The sequence below is a fragment of the Protopterus annectens genome, chromosome 12.part0 (assembly GCF_019279795.1).
Source record: "Protopterus annectens isolate FY-2018-M chromosome 12.part0, PAN1.0, whole genome shotgun sequence".
Classification (NCBI taxonomy): domain Eukaryota; kingdom Metazoa; phylum Chordata; order Ceratodontiformes; family Protopteridae; genus Protopterus; species Protopterus annectens.
This window is the reverse complement of record NC_056746.1, coordinates 506,571,942-506,590,922: the sequence shown is the minus strand read 5'-3', so window position 1 is coordinate 506,590,922 and position 18,981 is coordinate 506,571,942. Positions and strand designations below refer to the sequence as shown.

The following is an 18,981-nucleotide window of genomic DNA, read 5'->3' as shown; positions in this document are numbered from 1 at the left end:
CATTCTATTCATAAAATCACAGAAAGTATTCTAAGGACTAAGTCAGTGTGGGAATGAAGAAAGGAGAAAATAGGCAAGGGTGGGCTTGAATTTACTGGAAGAAACTAGAATGTTTAATGCAAGACCTTAAGGAGATTAACAACAACAATACAGAGCATTCTATTCATAAAATCACAGAAAGTATTCTAAGGACTAAGTCAGTGTGGGAATGAAGAAAGGAGAAAATAGGCAAGGGTGGGCTTGAATTTACTGGAAGAAACTAGAATGTTTAATGCAAGACCTTAAGGAGATTAACGACAACAATACAGAGCATTCTATTCATAAAATCACAGAAAGTATTCTAAGGACTAAGTCAGTGTGGGAATGAAGAAAGGAGAAAATAGGCAAGGGTGGGCTGGAATTTACTGGAAGAAATTAGAAAGAAAGCTGACATATTGGGATCCAATAATTCTGGAGGGAAAAGTAACGAGTGAGATGAGGCTGATCAGAAATTTGGACTGCAGGTTGAAGACTGCCTTATTTATCTGGGATTGATAACGAAATATAAGCAAAGACAAATGGATAAGGAAGTATTAAGTGAAAGACCAGCTCTGGTAGAATTTTTAGTTGAGTACAGAGCAGAAAATGCTGTTTAAAAAGGGAGAACTAGTAAAGCATATAAAATTTTGTATTATAACTATAATCAATCAGAGGAGGCCAGAAAAGATTGGGAAAAGAAAATGGAAAGGCAGTTCACAAAGGAACACTGCGAAGAAATCTGTATAGCTCTCAGATATGCAACTAAGTCCATAAGGTTTGGGATTTTTGCATGGTAGTGTTTGCAAACGTATTTTTGTACCACTTCAGAGGATTTTTCCTTGGGTACAAATCAAATACTGGAGATGTGAAGGGGGAAACGGACAAAAGAAGGGATATTTTTTTCTGGCAGAAGTGACGCAAAGTGTCAGGGGTATGTGATCGGCACAAGCCGATTGTTCTTAAGTGCATTACTGGCTTTCAGAAATGAAAACCATTATTGTATTTGCAGTCAAAACTGAAGCTCGACTTAAAGTTGATGAGGATGCCAAGCTGGAATACCACCCCCAGGTGCAAAAATAGCTAGCTACATCTCTGTGTTTTGGGAATGTAACAAATATTTAAATTCCCTACAGATTACTTTGACAGGAATTTTGGGGGAGCTAATGAGTAACTAAAGAGTTTTTATTTTTTTTGAGCTGGGATATAGGATCTGAATTGCCTATATATAACTGTGCATTACTAAGTTTAATGCTGTTGGCTGCTTAAAAATCAATTACTAGGAAATGGAAATCAAAATCTATATCCAATATAACAGTTCTGAGCAGTGTGGAGATAAAAGAACTGGAAGTGGGATCTTTAGAAAACAAGGACCAAATTTCACAAAAAATAAACAGAATTTGTGGGGACAATACATACTAAATAATGTCCAGTATACATTTAAGAGAAGGAAGGAATCATTTTTGCAGTGCTGGAATGAATGAAAAATATTAAAAACAAAATATACTTTATACTTTGTTACAATAACAAGGAAACTATTCTTACATATTTTCTGTCAGTGTATGTAACCGTGTGTTACAGTTTAAAATGTGATAATTTAATGAAGATGTTTAAACAAAAAAGTGTAATTAGAAAAAATGAAATATTGGGACATCGAGGGCAAAGTCAAAAAGTAATATGGGACAAAGGCCCAAAAATAGGGGCATATTTACTCTTGTATACTTAAAAAGTTACTAGCAAAACAGGTTTTGCATTATCATGTATTTTCTAAAGACTTTGAAGTTTGCAACTCAAATGTGTGTCATTATTTAGTGACTGCAGTCTGCAATGATTTGCCAAAAGCCCACAAATATTATGAGGAACAGATCAAAAGCATGAAACGAAATCAGGGACTGTTGAGAGGTTTGATATGCTATATAATGGTATGAGCCTCTGGGAGTATGTAGTATGGATGCCGAAATGATTAATAGTTCAGGGTCTGTTGTTTTTATGAGGTAATGACAAAGATTGGAGGACGCTGTTTATTTCTTCAGCAGGTTTGTGGATGTCTAGCTGTGGTCATTCCCTTTGAAACACGGTAGACTCCTTACTATTCAAGATCATGACAATCCTGTCAACCTACAAAACACCTGGTTTTAGGTGAATAAGTTACTGTAGTCACAGTGCTGAACTGGTGCTGGCCTAAGGTTCTTCAGATGTATGCCAGCTCTTTTTGGCATCATAGCAGAGTTTTTTTATGATCCTGATCCAGCCTTACAAATTCTTCACTGTAGCTATTATTTAGTTTTATCCTTTGGTGCTGCTGCCACCTGCTGGCCTCCAAGAAATTAGCAGACAGCAGAGGTAAAACACAGCTGTGGAAAAAGGTATTGCTTGGAATACTGAACTAAGACACTTTCAGTAGAAAGGAAATTAATAATTTTCTGTTATAGTGAGCACCTCATAAATCTTTGCTTTTTTTTCAAGAATCTATTCCAAGTCATATAACATAGAACACTTTGCAGCAGTTACATTCAACTTTGGATCTAGCCTCAGAACCACAAAACAACAACATACGAAAACAAGCAAAAAATGCTTGAGAGTGCCATTCACCAGCAATGCAAAGGTTTCTATTTAAAGTTCTTTGTAATCCTAAACATATAACAAATGGAGGCCAGTGTTAGATTTGCCAAGTCTAACAACTAAAATCTAGCATATTGATAACCAAGGAGAATGTGTCTTCTAATAAATCAGGACTCTAGATGGCATCTGTGGATATGGAATGTCCTCGTTTACACATCTGGCTTTGTCTTTCATACAATTCTAGGTCAGCTAGTTTCATTTCCATTCTTCAATCTTTCGTTTGGCTTGTCCATTGTCTGAAGAGAGTTTGCAAAGATTACATTAGTGAATATATGTGTTTTTACATTGGAATAACTACCTATTTGTAGATCAAAGTGTCACTGTTTACTCCATCATGTTATGGTGGTAAAACAGTTACTTCTTTTTGTGTGCTAACTCGAAATCTGAAGAAGCCCATCACTACAGTGTCCCAGAAGGCCCAATTTCTGGTTTAGCTGTACACTTGTCACCACAGCAGGAAACAATCAATCGAATTTCTTCACTCGTGAATTAGCCAGTGAACATCCCTTAAAGTTTCGCAAGGCAGTACTTCAGGACCTTAGGTCTCATGTCTTTGTACATTGTTGTGGTACCCAGTCCAAGATTATACATGAGAAAGGCACACTGATTTTTGAGAAATGTGTACAGTCAAGACACTAGCTTTTTGTAAAAAAACAACAAATCTCTGTCTTCTCAGTAATAGCAAATTAACTCTTTTGCTGGCCCTAGCCCAGACACTCATTCAGATAGTGATAATGTGCTTGTCTCTCATAGGTCCTCCACAGAGCCTGAGAACTGATACTAATTTTCCTTAAATACTTTGGTTTGGACACTGAAACAATGCTGTGTTATTTTATTTATTTGCTTTTGTTTGCCGGGATAGTCCACTGGGCCAGCAGAACCCATTTTCAGTGGAGGCCTGGGGAGAAACGCTCCATGATACAAAAGATAATTTAAAGTTACGAAGAAGTCAAAAATTACAATGAGTTTATCAATACATTAAAATCAATAACAAAGGACTAGTAAGTATAAATTTTAAAACGTGACAAATTTCATAAAGTTACAATTTTGTACTATTAGTATGAGCTGTTGCATAGCATATTTGTTAGTATGACTTCTAAATACAGTGGTGCTGTTAAATACAGGTGACTAGGTGGACAGGATGACAGGTGGAGATGTTATGAGGGGCTTAGTGCAAGTGCATTTCCAGCATGAGGAAAGGTGGGAATGGAGGCAAATTTAAAAATTAGAGGGGTTTTGAACTGATCTAATGGTTAGAGGCAAGGCATTCCAGCTCTTGGCTATTGAGTGAGAGTAAAGTAACTTGCTGGAAGGAAGATTAGGTTAATAGACCTGTAGTAATTTCTGATCTGCTGATCTAAGGAGCCTGTTTGGGTGGTAGTGGTTGAATGGTGAACTTGGGGAAGGACAGTCTTGAGGTCTGAAGAGTATTTTATGAGCTGTGCTTAGTTGCAGGTAGGAGAAGTAGTTTAGTAGTTCTAGCCAATTTAGCAAATGGAGAACAGTGCAGTGATGAGTGGAATATTTGGAGTTAGTTGCGAATTTGGCTATTTTGTTGTAGCAAGACTCAAGTTTGTGTTTGGAGGAGTTTTGTAAATTAGTAAGTAGCGGGGCACCGTAGAGGAGAGAAGCAGAAGGTATGTTGGGGCTTGTGGATGGACTTCAGGAAGTAATTATGCCTATAAAGGGTACCTAGTTTAAAGTGTGTTTTCTGGATATTTTGTTGTATGTTAAGGTCAAATTTCATATGTTCATCAATAGTGACTATGGGAAGTTTTGTGTGGGCAACAGCCTAAATTTGTGATGATTTATCAAGAGTGAAGAAGAAGAACTCTGATTTGTTTAAGGGGGTTGATTATTTAGGGGTGAAGAGTATGATTTTAGATTTTTTTCAATTTTGGGCAAGGTGGTGGTTGTATATCCAGGTTTCAGTTGAGTAGAATGCTTTTTGATTCAGAGTAAGTCATTCAGAGAGAGAGTTGGCAGAGCAGATGATGGTGGAGTCATCTGCATACTGAATCATGGTTCCTTGAGATAAGGTTGAATTGAAGTTGTTTATGAATATACTAAATAAGATTGGTCCAAGTATGAAACCTTGGGGGATGCCGGAGAAAGTATTAAGGAAAGGAGAGATGGCATTTTGCCATCTAACAGCTTGTTGTCTTTGATTTAAGTAACTGGAAAACCACTTTAGATTTGGCTGGTGGCAGACTGAAGTTAGAGAGGTGAGAAAGGAGAAAATGGTGAGAGATGGTATCAAAGGCCTTGGAAAGGTCAAGTAACAGGACCTAGACTATTTTGCCAGAGTCGCAGGCTCTATTTACTGTATCCATAAATGAGAGAAGGGCGGTTGTGGTACTTTGGCCAGGTCTGAAGCCGTGCTGTGTTGGAGATAGTAAATGGTTGTCCAGAAGGTAGTTGAGGAGTTGTGAATTTACACATTTTTCAAGGGTTTTGGAGATTGGGGAGAGATTGGCAATGGGCCGAAAGTTAGTGATGTCTGTATTATTGACACATTTGTGGAGAGGGAGGATGAAGGCCTTTTCCCAGGAAATGGGAACAGAGGACTCTAGAATGGATCTGTTTATAAGTAGGCTTATAGGGTATGAGATACTGTCAGCAGCTATTTAAGGTATTCTGAGGGAAGATTGTCAGGACATTGGAGCACGTTTTTAATTTTAGTAATTGTTGTTTTATGGTTTATGTTGGGAATGGGCTTTAGGGAGAAGGAAAAGTGGGGTGCATATTGGGATCTTCTGAGGATTGGGTGTGAATTGGGGAGGGTGGGTGATATAGGGGTGCATGTGCTGAGATTTGTCTAGGAGAATTTGGCAGTGATATCTGCTATGGAGTTTATGAAGAAGGAATTAAAACAGGATGGTTTGTCTTCTGGAGTTTTATCAGGATGAGGGCAGGGATTGTTTTTTTTTTCCCCTGGGTTAAGAAGTGAGGTAATGGAGGTCCAGAATCTCTTTGGGTTCTGTTGGTGGTTAGTCTGTAATTTTTGGTAGTATTCCTTTTTATCTTTAACTAGTTTTTTACGCAGTTGCAAAGTTCTTTGTATTTTTGTAGGTCTGTGAATTTCTGTTGGTTTGCCATGACTTCCATAATTTGACTCTAGTATGCATAAGTGGAGTGGATTTAGCTAGTCAAGGGGCATGGTTAATTTTTATTCTTTGTAATCGTAGAGGTGGGAGGCTGTTTAGAGTATTCATGAAGGTGTTATTGAAGTACTCAACAGCTTTATCTAGTGAGAGGATTTTTAGAAGGTCCTAGTTACTAGATTTTAGAATGTTATTGAAGGTTATAGGGTTAAATGAAGACAAGTTCCTTGTTTATTTTGATGCTGGCTATGATTGGGAGGAGATGCTGAGATGATAAAAATTGGGAGATGTTCACGAAGTGTGTGACATTATTCCTACTGAGGTTCTTTTGTTGGGATTTGAGACCAGGGTCCAGTCTAAGATGGATCAGTTTTCATTTCCTTCGTTTGGTCTGGTGGGAGAGTGTATAAGTTGGGTGAAGTGGAAGAGATTAATGTTTGACGAAGGGTGGCTGGAGTTAAGTTCAAGCCAGTTAATATTGACATTGCCTAGTGTGATAGTTTCATTTTTGATATTGGTGGAGGTCCAGGCTAGAATATAATCTAATGTGGGTATATTATTACCAGGGAGTATATAGAGAGTTATGATGCAAAGTTTCTTGTTTTTGTTTATGTTTAGGAATGATATGAGAATTTCTGCAATTGAGAACTGTGGTATTGGGTTAGTAAATGGAACAAGGTTGAATGAGCTGGAGAAGATAATAGCGACTCCACCTCCTTTTTTATGAGTCCTGTCTAGACACATTGTCTGAAAACCTGATGGGAGAAATTCAGTGTCTTTGATATGGGGATTTTAGCCAGGTTTTGGTGGTTACAATGCTATCTGGCTGTTGGTGAGCAATCCAAGCATGAAAGTCAGAGATTTTATTTTTTATGCTGCAGAGGTTTAGATTTACTATATATAGAGACGTGTGTGAGTTTTTGTTAGATGTAGAGAGAGAAGGTTTGTGTGTCTTGGGTCCTGGAGTGGGATGTATGTCCCCAGATACAGTTATGGTAATAGGGTTGGGGGAATGATAAGATTGTGTTGAGCTTGAGATGGTAATGGGATGATATGTTAAGAAATATAAGTTTGGAGGTAATGGTGGTTGTATATGACTTTTAAATGTGGAAGAGATGGGCCTTATTTTGAGATGGAGGAGGGGGGTTAGTTTATAGAGACTTGGAGAGATGTCAGAATAGCAGTTGGATGAAATAGGAGGGAAGGTTGAGGTGGGTGATGTTGGAGGGAGGTTGATGGGAGAGGGGATGGGGTGTTTTGGGTAGTGAAGTAGTAAGAATAAGAGGAGTGCAAATAAGAGTGGAATGGCGATTGTGAGTGTTTTAGTAAAGGACATATTGGTTGGAGTTGTAGAATTGTATGGTGGAGAGGATGGGAGGTAGGGTTAAGGATCTGGTGAGAGGAGATGGGGTAGTTTAGGGAGCGGCATATATTATATGGAATAAGGTATATTGTGATGTGATATGGGGAAAAAGGGTTAGTTACATGAGAGAGATGTTAATATTGAGTGTAGTAAAGTAGGTAGCAGATGGGAAATAGTGTGGGGTGGGCTGAATTAGTGTTAGGTGATAGTATACCTATGGTGTGTGGTGGAGCAGTAGGTGAGGGTGGACAGGGGTGGGTTATGTCTTGGGGATGGGTAGGATTAGCCAGAGCGATGAGGGGTTACTCTGTTCTGATTGGTTAGTGTTGGTGAAGGGATGTCCTTTGTAAGTATAAATGCAGGGAAGGTGAGGGTGGGTGGGAATGAGGGTAGGGGAGAGAAGCAGAGGGGTTGATCCAAGGCTGGATGGATGGGTGAGTACGCCAGAAACTGACAGTGACTGTAAAGAAATAACTTTGAAATTACATTACTTTATAGTGTTAAATTATACTTGAAGTTCATGTAAATTATAATCCAACAGCAGAAATATAACTACAAGTTAGGAGTATTATGTGTTGGGATGGTTAGTAATATGGCCAATATAGAGTGCATTTTAAAGGCTAATAGTTGTATAAAAAGTGGGGGGGGGGGCTTTCCTGCTGCCTGTCCCTAGCAATGTGCTTTACAGGATAATAATGATAAAACAAAAATAATTAATGTAACATACATTTTTAAATTAACAATAAATGGCAGCAGAGGTCTGTGCAGGTCATAACACTTTGCTAGATGAACTGGGTGGGAGAGGCAAATGGGGAGTCCCAGTTCCATATGCAAGGGAGCTATTGGGAGAAAGAAATAAGCAAGAGGAAAAAGACAATAATGAGGAGGTTTACAAACAATATCATATAAACATGACAGGTACAATGTATTATAAACCAGATGATAGCAAGCCTGGCGGGTCTGCAGAAAGAGAGTATTTCTGGGGAGAAATTATTGGGACTATGCTAAGACACAGAAACACTAGGGTAGGGAAAGGCTAGGGCTTAAGTCTACACACACAGGAGGAGAGCAAAAAGTGTACTGCACATGTAGCTCGATTTTAGTTAAAGGGGCCAAAGTTCAGTCTGCTAGCAAACAATAACCTTACAAATATGCCTGAAAAAGAGCGGAGTACAGAGCCTATTCACATAAATATGATGGAAATTAAAGCTGTAACAATGGCATTAAGGTATTTTAAATAAGTGTACATTTGGATATTCTTCAGAGAAATGCAATTTAGCAGCTATGTGGTATATCCACCAACAGAAAGAGGCATGTGCTTTTCTCCTTTGCAGGATGGCAGTGTATATTTTAGAAAATACAGTAGATCATACAATTACTTTGCAGATAGTTTCCCCTCTAATAAAATGGATATACAGCTTTTACAGATTGTTGACTCTGACATAGGATTTGTCTGGGGAACACTCAAGGTAGATGTTTGCTATAGAAGACTGTGCCCAACCACCCTAGTTTTGTTCTCAGTATCTGGATGCTTTTTCTTTCACATGGATCCATACCCAGGTTTATGGCTTTTCATTCTTTTTTTCTAATACAGAAGGAACAGCTTGAGGCAAAATAGGCTTTAACAGTTAAATTCACACTGGTTCATAGTGACCAAAGCCAACTGTAGGTCACTGCTTTTTCAGATGGTATCTCTCCCTGCTATGCTTCTGCTCCTTTGCAAGATGGTGTTATTTTGGAAGAAAATCAGTTCTCAGTACAAAAATCAAGAACCCAAATCACTGTGCTTGGAGGATTTTTGCACAACTCAAAATAATCGTTCATTTCCAGGAAGAGAAGTTATACATTTTAAAGGAAGTCAGAAAGCATTCAGCATGAAAATCTTACTGGGCTAAATCAGAAATGTTTTTTTTCCTAGACAGCTGAGTAATCACTCACTTGTGAGCCCTGTAGTTATCTGTAACATATTTATTGGACAAGCTCATCTTATTTTCCTTTTGTGGTATACTTTTCTGCTATCTCTGCCTGTCATATCTATCAATTGTCCAGATTTTTGCAGAATGTACAGATTTTTGCCTCATATTTGGTCCATTCCTCAAAAAATGTGAGGTTTTCTGGAAAATCATTGAGGATTAAAGTCACTAAGTAATGACAGAAGTTTGAGTTTCTGACTTGAAATCCTTCAGAAAATGCATGCTAAGGCAAAAGCTGTTATCCTTTGAACTTTTCAAGACTATAAAAACAATATCTAAAATATTCCCTATTTTTGGATCTTTGTCTCCCCATTATATTTGTCTTTGTCCAGATTTCTTGCACTAAGAGGTTGATAGGTATGCTTGCCTGTATTTGTTTTGTCCCATAAGTCTCTAAGAACTCTATATTTATAACTCTCATGAAGGAAATTAAAGCAATAACTGATGACGTGGTGTGGTATATTGAAGATTTACCCACGGTTGGTGTGGTTTAATCACTCGGGCAAAGCCCGAGTGATTAAATAAAGCCAACCGTGGATAAATTTCAATATACCACAACCACGGAGTCGGTTATTGCTATTATACAATGACATTATTTAAGAAAAAAATACTTTTCTTAAATAATGTCTTTGTATAACGGCGCATTACTGTTCTTCCGCTGGTTGTGGTACACATCTTCCCTGTTTTGATGTACTGAGCATGTGTATGGGACTTGCGTCCCATACATACCCAATACATCAGTGCTTAGAAATGGAAGCAACGGAGAAAAGAAAGTCTCTGTTGCTCCATTTTTTTTCTTTCTTTCTTTCTTTTTTTTTTTTTGTTTACAAAAAATATTTTGAGGACTTTATACCATCAGAAAAACGTCCTGGCGACCGGACCTTTTTTCCGTTGGTATATTGTGTGATTTACAACGGGCACACTGGCCAATCAGCGTGCACGTTTTGGAATATTAATGGGGGTCATTGTATAATTTACATTTAAGAACTCATGATTGTTCATTTTCATCATCAAGGATTTGAAAAAGCTGATACAACATCCTTTTTTACTATTTTCTTCATCGGACTTAACATTTCTTACTTGGAAGGCACATTTTTGTGCTGACTATTAACTCAGATGTAGGAATTTTGAGCTACGGGCCAATGTGGACAAAGTAGCTGTGGAAAATACTCTCTATTTTATGTCTGAGAGATTGTAGCTTCTCCCTAAACCAGTCATTCTAGTTTTGGGTCTTCATATCCGCAGTGTGTATAAACATATTAGATACTTAATGATAAGAAACAAAGCATAAGTGAATTGTACAACTTTACCTCTTTTATGCAAGGAGAGTAAGACCTAGGAGTGACTACACAAACCCCGTTAAGATGGCTTGCTGACCATATTGCTTTTGCTGTGATATATGTAGCAAAATGCTCAACAGGCACCATCAGGTCACATTCCTCTACAGCTTTACTATGATAGATGTAACAAAAATAAAAAAAAAAGCCAATCCGTGAAACTCAACAACTTTTATTAACTAAACGCTTTTGTTCCTCCGAATACTGGAACTTCATCAGTTAAAAATCACTACATGGTAGATGTAACAAAACACTCAACAGGTGCTACTGGGGCCATTATCCTACAGTTGCTACTACTTCTGCTATGTGCAGGATACAAGTGAAGCTGTAACCTGGACATTAATCTTCAAATTCACAGAATGTTATAAATTACATGTGTACATGTCAGTTTTTGGTAGGGCATTTATGCAGGGGTCTTGACTTTGCTGTGCACCACCATAGACTAGTCAAATAATACCATTTTGAATTCTGTTAAAGTGTTTTATTGCTACAAATATATGCCCTAGTATAAAATTGTTAGTTTTTCACTTTAATATTAAATCTTTAATGAAAGACCACCTTAACAGTCCTGATCAATTTCCACTGTTCCCAGAAGCCACGGCGGTGCAGTGGTAGTGTTGTCACCTCACAGCAAGAGGTTCTCCTGTTCGATTCTCGGCTGGAGTGCCTTCTGTGTGGAGTCTGCATGTCCTCCCCACAGTCGAGTGGCATTCGAAAGACATGCGTAAATGGGCGTGCCTTCATTGAAGGTTGGGCATCGAGCTGGCACCTTGGCACCATAAAGATCTACTGACAATCATTAACGGACCGGAGTTCTGCTGTGGTGACACCTAACCGGGAAAAGCCGAAAGAAGAAGAACAACAACTTTGATGACTTTCCTTTGTAGTCTGCTAGCTATAAATTACTTGTTGCTCTTCTTTGTTAGCACCACTGCTATTACCACTTCTTTCACTGAAGATTATTCTTTGTAAGTTTTTCATTAGCAAAACTGAAAATGGCATTGCTGGGAGAGATATGGTAGTGTTGAGAAAAGCGAATTACACTCTCTGAAGGGAATTTTCAGCTGCTGAAAACAGCAGGCCTGATGATGTTTTTGATATCAGTAAGTATTTATTATAACGCTGTAGTCATTTCCTCCTCAACAATCTACTGTTAAGACTAGCATCTCATACAGTTTTACCCTGCTAGTATTTTGCTTTGCTGCACTAGCTATACAATGGAACAATAACATGCATAACACTTATCTTTTTTTTCAGTAACCATTAATTTGCTGCAGAATTCATCAATTTCCAAATCCCTAGTGGAAATGTCTGTAATCCGATAATGTCAACACAGCATGACCATGGTGGCAGCATAACTCAGATACTGGGCCATAAGCAGTTTTATACTAATAAAGGGTGTGTATGTTAATTTTTTATTTTAAAATAAACATACTACTACTGCATAATACCACAGAAAAACGTCTCTTGATATTAGGCAGCATTTATATAACTCTAAGACTTGTTGTTTTAATAACTTTATATAAACATGTACATATCTACTTTCCAGAATATGCAGACTTCATGACTATCTTACAGAAAATACAATCTTTTGGAAGGAAGTGCATATTAATGAGCATCCTTTTCCAACTCCATTTAATTTGAAATTTGTAGAATTAGGTAAATGTAAAGAAACATTTTTAGTTTGAAAATACATTTTTGTTTCCTTCTTATGCTGATACCTCTTTAACAACTATGATACAAGGAGTTTTGGGGACATTTGTGCATGTTGCACTCACAGAAGCTAATGGAAATATGAAGATTTTATATAAAGAAGAACTTTAGTTTTTGTACTGTTTGTTTTACTGACCTATGGTCTTAGCCCCTTTGCTTTCCTGATTTATGGTGCAGACTTCACATATTGTAGTGAGTTTTCATCTCCAGTTAAGGAGAGAAACCTGTCTTTGAACCTATATGGTAGGGAATAGAACTACTAGACTAGGGTGTCACTTTAGTGATGGAAGAGGTATTGCAAACAAGCCACACCTTACTGTTATGTGTGGGCTGTAACTGTCACTGCCAGTGCCACTGCACTTCTAATGTTCATCATATTGATATCTGTTGCAGTAGCCTTAGCTATGCCAGTTATATCATGCCAAGGATATAACAGATGGCTAGCTTTCAAAGTTTCAAGGATCCTTCCGTGCACCCAAACTGTCAGTGAGCCCTTCAGAGCTTTCCTGCTCTCGAAGAGTACGCTTCTCTGAGGGTTTTAAGGATTGGCAGTCAGCTTGTGCTATTCCTTTGGTGGGCAAAGTTCCCTTTTGGGAAAAAACTTCCATTTTAAAAACTGTTTATTTAATAACACCTTCCTGTTCAGGAAAATTATTTTAAAGCTAGGAGTTTGTGTTTTAATGGATTGTCATAAGACTGCTTTGTACTTTTAAACAAAAGCGTTCTATGTTCCTGTCAGTTTAAAAGTTGTTTAAAGTATTTGCAAAACATTTTTTCTTTGAGAAAGTGTTTTTTTTTACTTTTTTGGGGTTGGCAAAGTGTATTTTACTGTGTTTATATGTGAAAAAGCGACTTTTAAAGACTTCATATTTCTACCAGCTTTTGCTTCTTGTTTTTCCCAGAAAAGAGGCAACATTTTTGACTTGACAATGGTACAAATTGTCAGGCCCACTGTCCTTCCATCCAGCCACAAAAAGAAAACATTATGTAAATGGCCTTTGCCACCACAGCAGGCTAGCAGTCTGCCTCAAGTCTCAGGTGGGTGATTCACAGTGGCCACTAATTGTATCTCAGACCACTCATCTTTTACACAGGATCTCTGTGATGTAGAATCTAAAGCCACTATGGACGGGGGATTAGCTATATCCTGTGTGGGCAAGGGAGAGCCACTCTTGTCGGTCCTGGGGAAAGAGAACAGGGAAGGTTTCCCTGATTTGACAGAATGTTGCGCCCATTCCCGGGGAAACTGCTGCTGCCATTAAAACACTGTTGACCCCATTTCTCTTGGCAAAAAAGAAACCGAAATCTAATCATGTAGCTACTCCTTCTCACACTTTCTTAAGTCAAGAGTAGTTTATTGGGTCTGGCTCAGGGTTTATTTCAGGCTATTGGTGCTTTTATAAAATAGTTTCTAGTAAAAGAACGAGGGATACCTCTTTTCCTGAAGCAATTAAAGATTCTGAGTCTGGACAGATGATGGGACAGAACAGGGATTTTTCCTCAGATTTCTTATTCAGACTCAGAGGAGAGCTCAGTTTCTAATTATCCCTGTGGGAGCTTCTCTTTCTTTGAGACTATTTCCAGAATGTGCTAGTGTTTTCAGTGGGAGAACACTGAGGTTTCTTAGCCCCTCAGAAAACACTATGAACTGTTAGAGATGGAATTTGACGAATCTTCAACTACTCCTCCAGTTCTGTCACTTTTATAGGATGTGTGTGTTACAACCTACAATTTTCCTGATAGTCAGATGCCACTAAAAAGGCAGATAGGATGTATAAATTTCCTTAGTCTTTTAAGTTTTATGCACTGTTCCCTAACCTGATCCAGCACTTATAGTTTTATTTAATCCTACTGCTTCTAAGCATTTAGTTACTTTCAGTCCTACTTCTGATAAGGATGGGATGATTATTTTTAAGTATGGGAAAAAATATATGCTTCCGCAATTCTGATTTTCAGAATTTTGAATTGCCAGGCTCATATGTTGTTTGTTCTGACTAATTGTGAAAGTATAATGGATTGTTTTGTCTATAGTTTCTTCTTGAGGAAAATCTGCTTTAAATTATTTAGTTTACTCTATTGTACAATTCACTATTCATTGTTTACAGTGTGTGTATGACTCAGTTGATACTTCTTCCAGAACTATGGCCACTAGTACTGTTTTGAGGAGCTTGCTTGTCTGTGTTCTCAACCTTCTAGGTGATGTTAAAATGAGATGTTAAATTCTCCTTTGGATAGAGATTCAGTTTTTGGCACCTCTGTTGCAGAGCTGATTAAAAAGTGTGATGAAAGGGGTAAGTTGATACAGGGAAATTTTTCAGTCCTCCTTTTCGACATTATCTAAGGGATTTTCTATCTCCTCATCCAGTTTCTGGCAAAAAAAAAAACAAGCTAAACAGTCTCAGAAATATTCAGGTAAGCCGACATTTAAGAAGAAATGGCAAGGTTTCTTTCAAATAGAAGTCTTGAACCTCCCAAAACCAAGGGCAGTCCAACAAGCCTGAATGACTTTTCAAGAGACATTGTGACCCCCCACACACACACACACACAGCATGCTGGCCCTTTTTTCCTTCCAGAAAGTCTGAATCTCCATTTTTTTCTTTGGCAACAGATTGTTTCAAACCATGGGTTCTGAAAATCATTCATCAAGGTTACAGATGGCAATAGGAGGAATTTCCTCTTTTTCCAGGGATCATTCCTCATCCTCCAGATCAAACTCTTCTGTTTCCACCAGTTCGTCATCACATGCTATCCCAAGGAGTGATAGAACCAATTCCTCCTTCCCACATGGAGAAAGTTTTTTTTTTTCAGAGATGTTCCTAGTGTCAAAGAAAGAAAAAGTTTGGGGACCAGTTCTGGTTCTTTCCTTCCTAAACCTGTTTGTGATAGTGCCCAAATTCAAAATGATGTCACTTCACAACCGGTTACCCCTTCTTCCTATTTCAAGTTTCCTTATCACATCCCAATTCATCTAGACTTCAGACATTATTTTTTTTTTGTGTCTGGATCACGTTATCAGTTCTCTGCTTTACACCTTGGGCTATCCACCACACAAAGAGTGTTCACAAAGTGTCTAGCTCTAGTTATAGATCATTTAAGGCAACATGGTTTCCATATTTTTCATATTTAGATGACTTGCTTAACTTTGCAGAGTTTTTTTTCAAAGTGCCAGGAATATCTCTGTTGTGTGAGTGATCACTTACACAAGCTAGGATTCCAAGAGAGCATTTAAAAGACTTTCTTGACTCCCTCATACAGGATTGTGTTCCTGGTATATCAGCAGGATACTTCTATTCAAAGAGCTTTTCTTCCACAGGAAAAAAATAGATTTTTATTTAGATCTATTTCTAAGGTTTTCCACTCAGACCTTAGTCACTGCAAGGGTAAATTTCAGGGTTTTGGGTCTCATGCCATCTATAATTCTCATAATACCCCGGCAAGATTTCACATTAGAAAGATACAGAGGTATCTGAAATCTCTTTGATCCCAGCTTCAATACCCTTTATCTTTTCAAATCCCAGTGTTGGGGTTTGTCAGAAGAGATATCTTTTGGTGGAGATATCCTTAAATCCAGGTCTACCCTTCTCCCTCCCTCCCTGCTCCAAAGCAGTCAGTCACCACAGGCACTTCAGACTTTGCTGGTCAGCAGTTTTAGGAGGGATAAAAGTGTAGGGGTGTGGGACACCACGGACAGACACAAGCACATAAATATCAAGGAGATGCTTACCCTGATCAAGGCACTCAACTCTAGGAACCACCTTTGGTCCTTGGCACCTCTTCAAGTGGTTACAGACAATACCACAGACATGTGTTATATCAGCAGGTAAGGGGGAATCGGGTTGTACCCCTTTTGCAGTCTAGCTGTGTTAGCTTGGGATATAGCTTCACAGCACTGTCTCACTCTACAGGCATCCTACATTCCGTCAGAGCAAAATTGTTTGGCACACAATCTGAGCAGGACCATAAATGGAAACTAGATTGGGGGTCTTGCAATATGTGATCCATCTGTGGGAAGTCCCTCATGTAGACCTGTTGTCTCCTGTCTGAACAATCAACTGGCGAGATTCTGTTCCAGAAATCCATGCAAGAAGGACTAGAAGACAGATGCCTTTTCCTTTCTTTTCCTTTCCTTGGACAGATATGTTCCTGTATCCTTTTCCACTAATATCCAGGGTACTTCTGGAGATTTAGAAGGAATCCACCAAGATCATCGTAGTGACTCCATTTTGGCCCAGACAACTGTAGTTCTCCCTTCTATTGGAAATGACCAGGGGCAATTACCACAAGCTTCCTAACAGACTGGATCTACTCACACAAGAACAGGGGTGTTTGATATTTATGGACTGCCTGGCTGACAGTATCTTAATTTCCTGTAGGCACCTGTTTAATGGGGAAGTGCAGCAGGTACTAATGGAGGCAAGCAAGCCTGCTACTAGTGTTTAAAAATCTAGTTGGTGCCAACAACATAACCAGCATCCATTCAGGGCTAGATTTTCTCAGGTTTTACAATATTTCTGTGGAGTTACTCTTTTATAACTTTTCTTACTTATATATATATCAGTGTTCAGCATGTCTACCCATGTATCCTCCTCTTTCAATCCATACTCATGTCAAAATATATTTGAAAGGGGTTTTGCATAAGAGGCCTCCAAGAAAAGGGGTGCCCCCTCCTTTGGATCTTAATTTTGTGCTAGAATCGCTAACACTTTCTTATTTGAACCAGCTAAACTGGTTGACTTAAGGTTCTTAACATGGAAAATAATTTTACTGATTATCCTGATCTCTGCAAGAAAGGTATCTGAGTTGCAAGCTCATATGGTGAGTCATCCCTATCCCATTTTCCACAGGGACAGGGTTTCTTTGAGAACTAATTCTTATTTTATGCCTAAAATGGTATTTGTGTTTATTTTAAGCCAAACTATCCATCTTCCTGTTTTCTTTCCTGAAACCAAAAATGAGGGAGAATGGATACTCCATAATTTGGCTGTCCACAGACAACTGGGTTACTATCTTGACAGAACTAAATCTTTTAGATCTTTGGATCCATTGTTCATTACTTGTGAAGGTAAAAAGAAGGGGACAACCTGTGTCAAAACAGATTATTTTAAATGGTTGTCTAATCTATAATCTTTTGTTGAACTCAACACAACAAAACATTTCCAGGCATAGTCAAGGCCCACTTTACCGGGGCCTTGGTTTCATTTGTGGCTTTTTGCAAAGGATTGGATTCTAAAACTATTCTAGAATTGGTCTTCCTTACATACTTTTCCAAAGCACTATAAGCCTGATTACTTCTCTTGGTCTAGATAAGGCTTTGCAAGGACCATTATCCATAGGCTCCTGGACTCTTCTCCTTCCATCTCAAAAAATGTAGTATGCTAGGGTAATCTACCCATATATAGCTAAGGCCACTGTAATAATCCGTATGAAGAACAAAGTACAGTTGTGTAAGTAAACTTACCATAACAGTAGATGTTTGAATGATCACTGCTGCAATAGCCACTCCTTCCCTCCCCCCTTGTTTTTTGGTGTGTTGTTTATGTCAGGGTGTAAACACTTATTTTTTTGCTCTTCTTAACATTGTGCTTTCAGGCCTTAGTTTCCCTCTCCCTCTGTTGGAAGGAAAGCTCTGAAGGGCTTGGAACCCAGACTTGTCTTTTAGTCAGTTCAGCTCGAACTTCCAGACAGTTTGGGCACATGGAAGGTGCTCTGAAGCTTGCTGACTGTTATATCCTTGGGAGGATATAAATCGTATAGCTAAGGCTGCTGCAGCAGTGATCATTCAAACATCTAATGATGTCCTTCCATTTCACTGTTCATAACATTAGGGATCCCCTGCCAAGGGCGACCTGACTTCCAGCCAGTAAACCAAGTCTTAGGTTGCTTTAAGGTACGCCGTATGTCACATGCATGCTCCTCATGTATTATAGGGCATAAAGGTGACATCTGGGTGTACCATCCTCAGAACGTCTTTGCCACCAGTCTGAATGCCATCTCTTGATTGTTGGTCTGAATGCCCATTCTGTTACTGGTTCACCAAGCCATTGAAGATAAGTGCCCCTTTGGGGTTCTTTTTCACTTAACATTTTCTAATTTGTTGCTTGTGTGGTTTCATGTCATCCAGGAAGGGTAAATGTCAGTGTGGGTGACAGATTCCCCATAAAGACCACCACGAACAATGCCTGTTTTGCCTTGGTGTCTTGCACAACCATACATCCTTTTCTATCTGTCAGGCTTTTGTACCTAAAACTCTTGAGTAGTAGACTCTCTTCTTTGGCACTTTTTCTTCAAAACCAGCATCTTAAGCTTCTAATGAAAGACACAATGGAGGGAACTTGCTGGTCCAGTGGACAGCCATCGGTGAAGAAAAAGGCCAAGAAGCCTAGGCTGGAATCTTCTGCTGTTCAGCATCTGCTGAACATTTCTCCTGAGGCAAGTGAATGCTCAGAGATTTGCCCAGCTTTATTGTTGGATTCCTCTGCCGTGACCGGGTTGGAGGCTGGTGAGCTTCCAACTTTAAGCACATCTGAGGAGGCATTGCAGAAATCTGTTTTGAATGTTCAGGGGAACCACGGCTGATCATCTCTTTGGGGACTAAGGGTGTTCCCCAGATATTAGTCCGGGAAGAAGTTCCTATAACTGTTGTTAAATGCCGTCCAGGGTCAGAGCCTTCTAAATTTTATAAAATGCATGTCCCATTGAAGAAAAAGCAAAAGACTAAACATATTGCTCCTGCTCCTAAGGATCCACAGAGTGAATGTCAGGCTTTCACTCAGGGCTTGTTTAGTGCTTTGATGGCATTGAAACCTCCTCAGGGAGTTTCTGTTAGACTCCCCCCAGTCCTCTACTGCTGTAA

General features: G+C 38.8%; 1 protein-coding gene across 2 annotated transcripts in view; it reads left to right on the top strand.

Moving 5' to 3' along the window:
• VWA3A (von Willebrand factor A domain containing 3A) overlaps window positions 1–18,981 on the top strand; it is a 2,208,650-nt gene that overhangs the window by 106,237 nt on the left and 2,083,432 nt on the right. The window contains exon 2 of one of the 2 annotated variants that reach the window (XM_044089638.1): window positions 11,672–11,812. The exons of the other annotated variant lie outside the window; for it this stretch is intronic. Coding sequence (XP_043945573.1) covers window positions 11,739–11,812 — 74 coding nt within the window. The 5' untranslated portion in view covers window positions 11,672–11,738. The remainder of the gene's footprint in view (window positions 1–11,671; window positions 11,813–18,981) is intronic. 2 annotated transcript variants of the gene reach the window in all.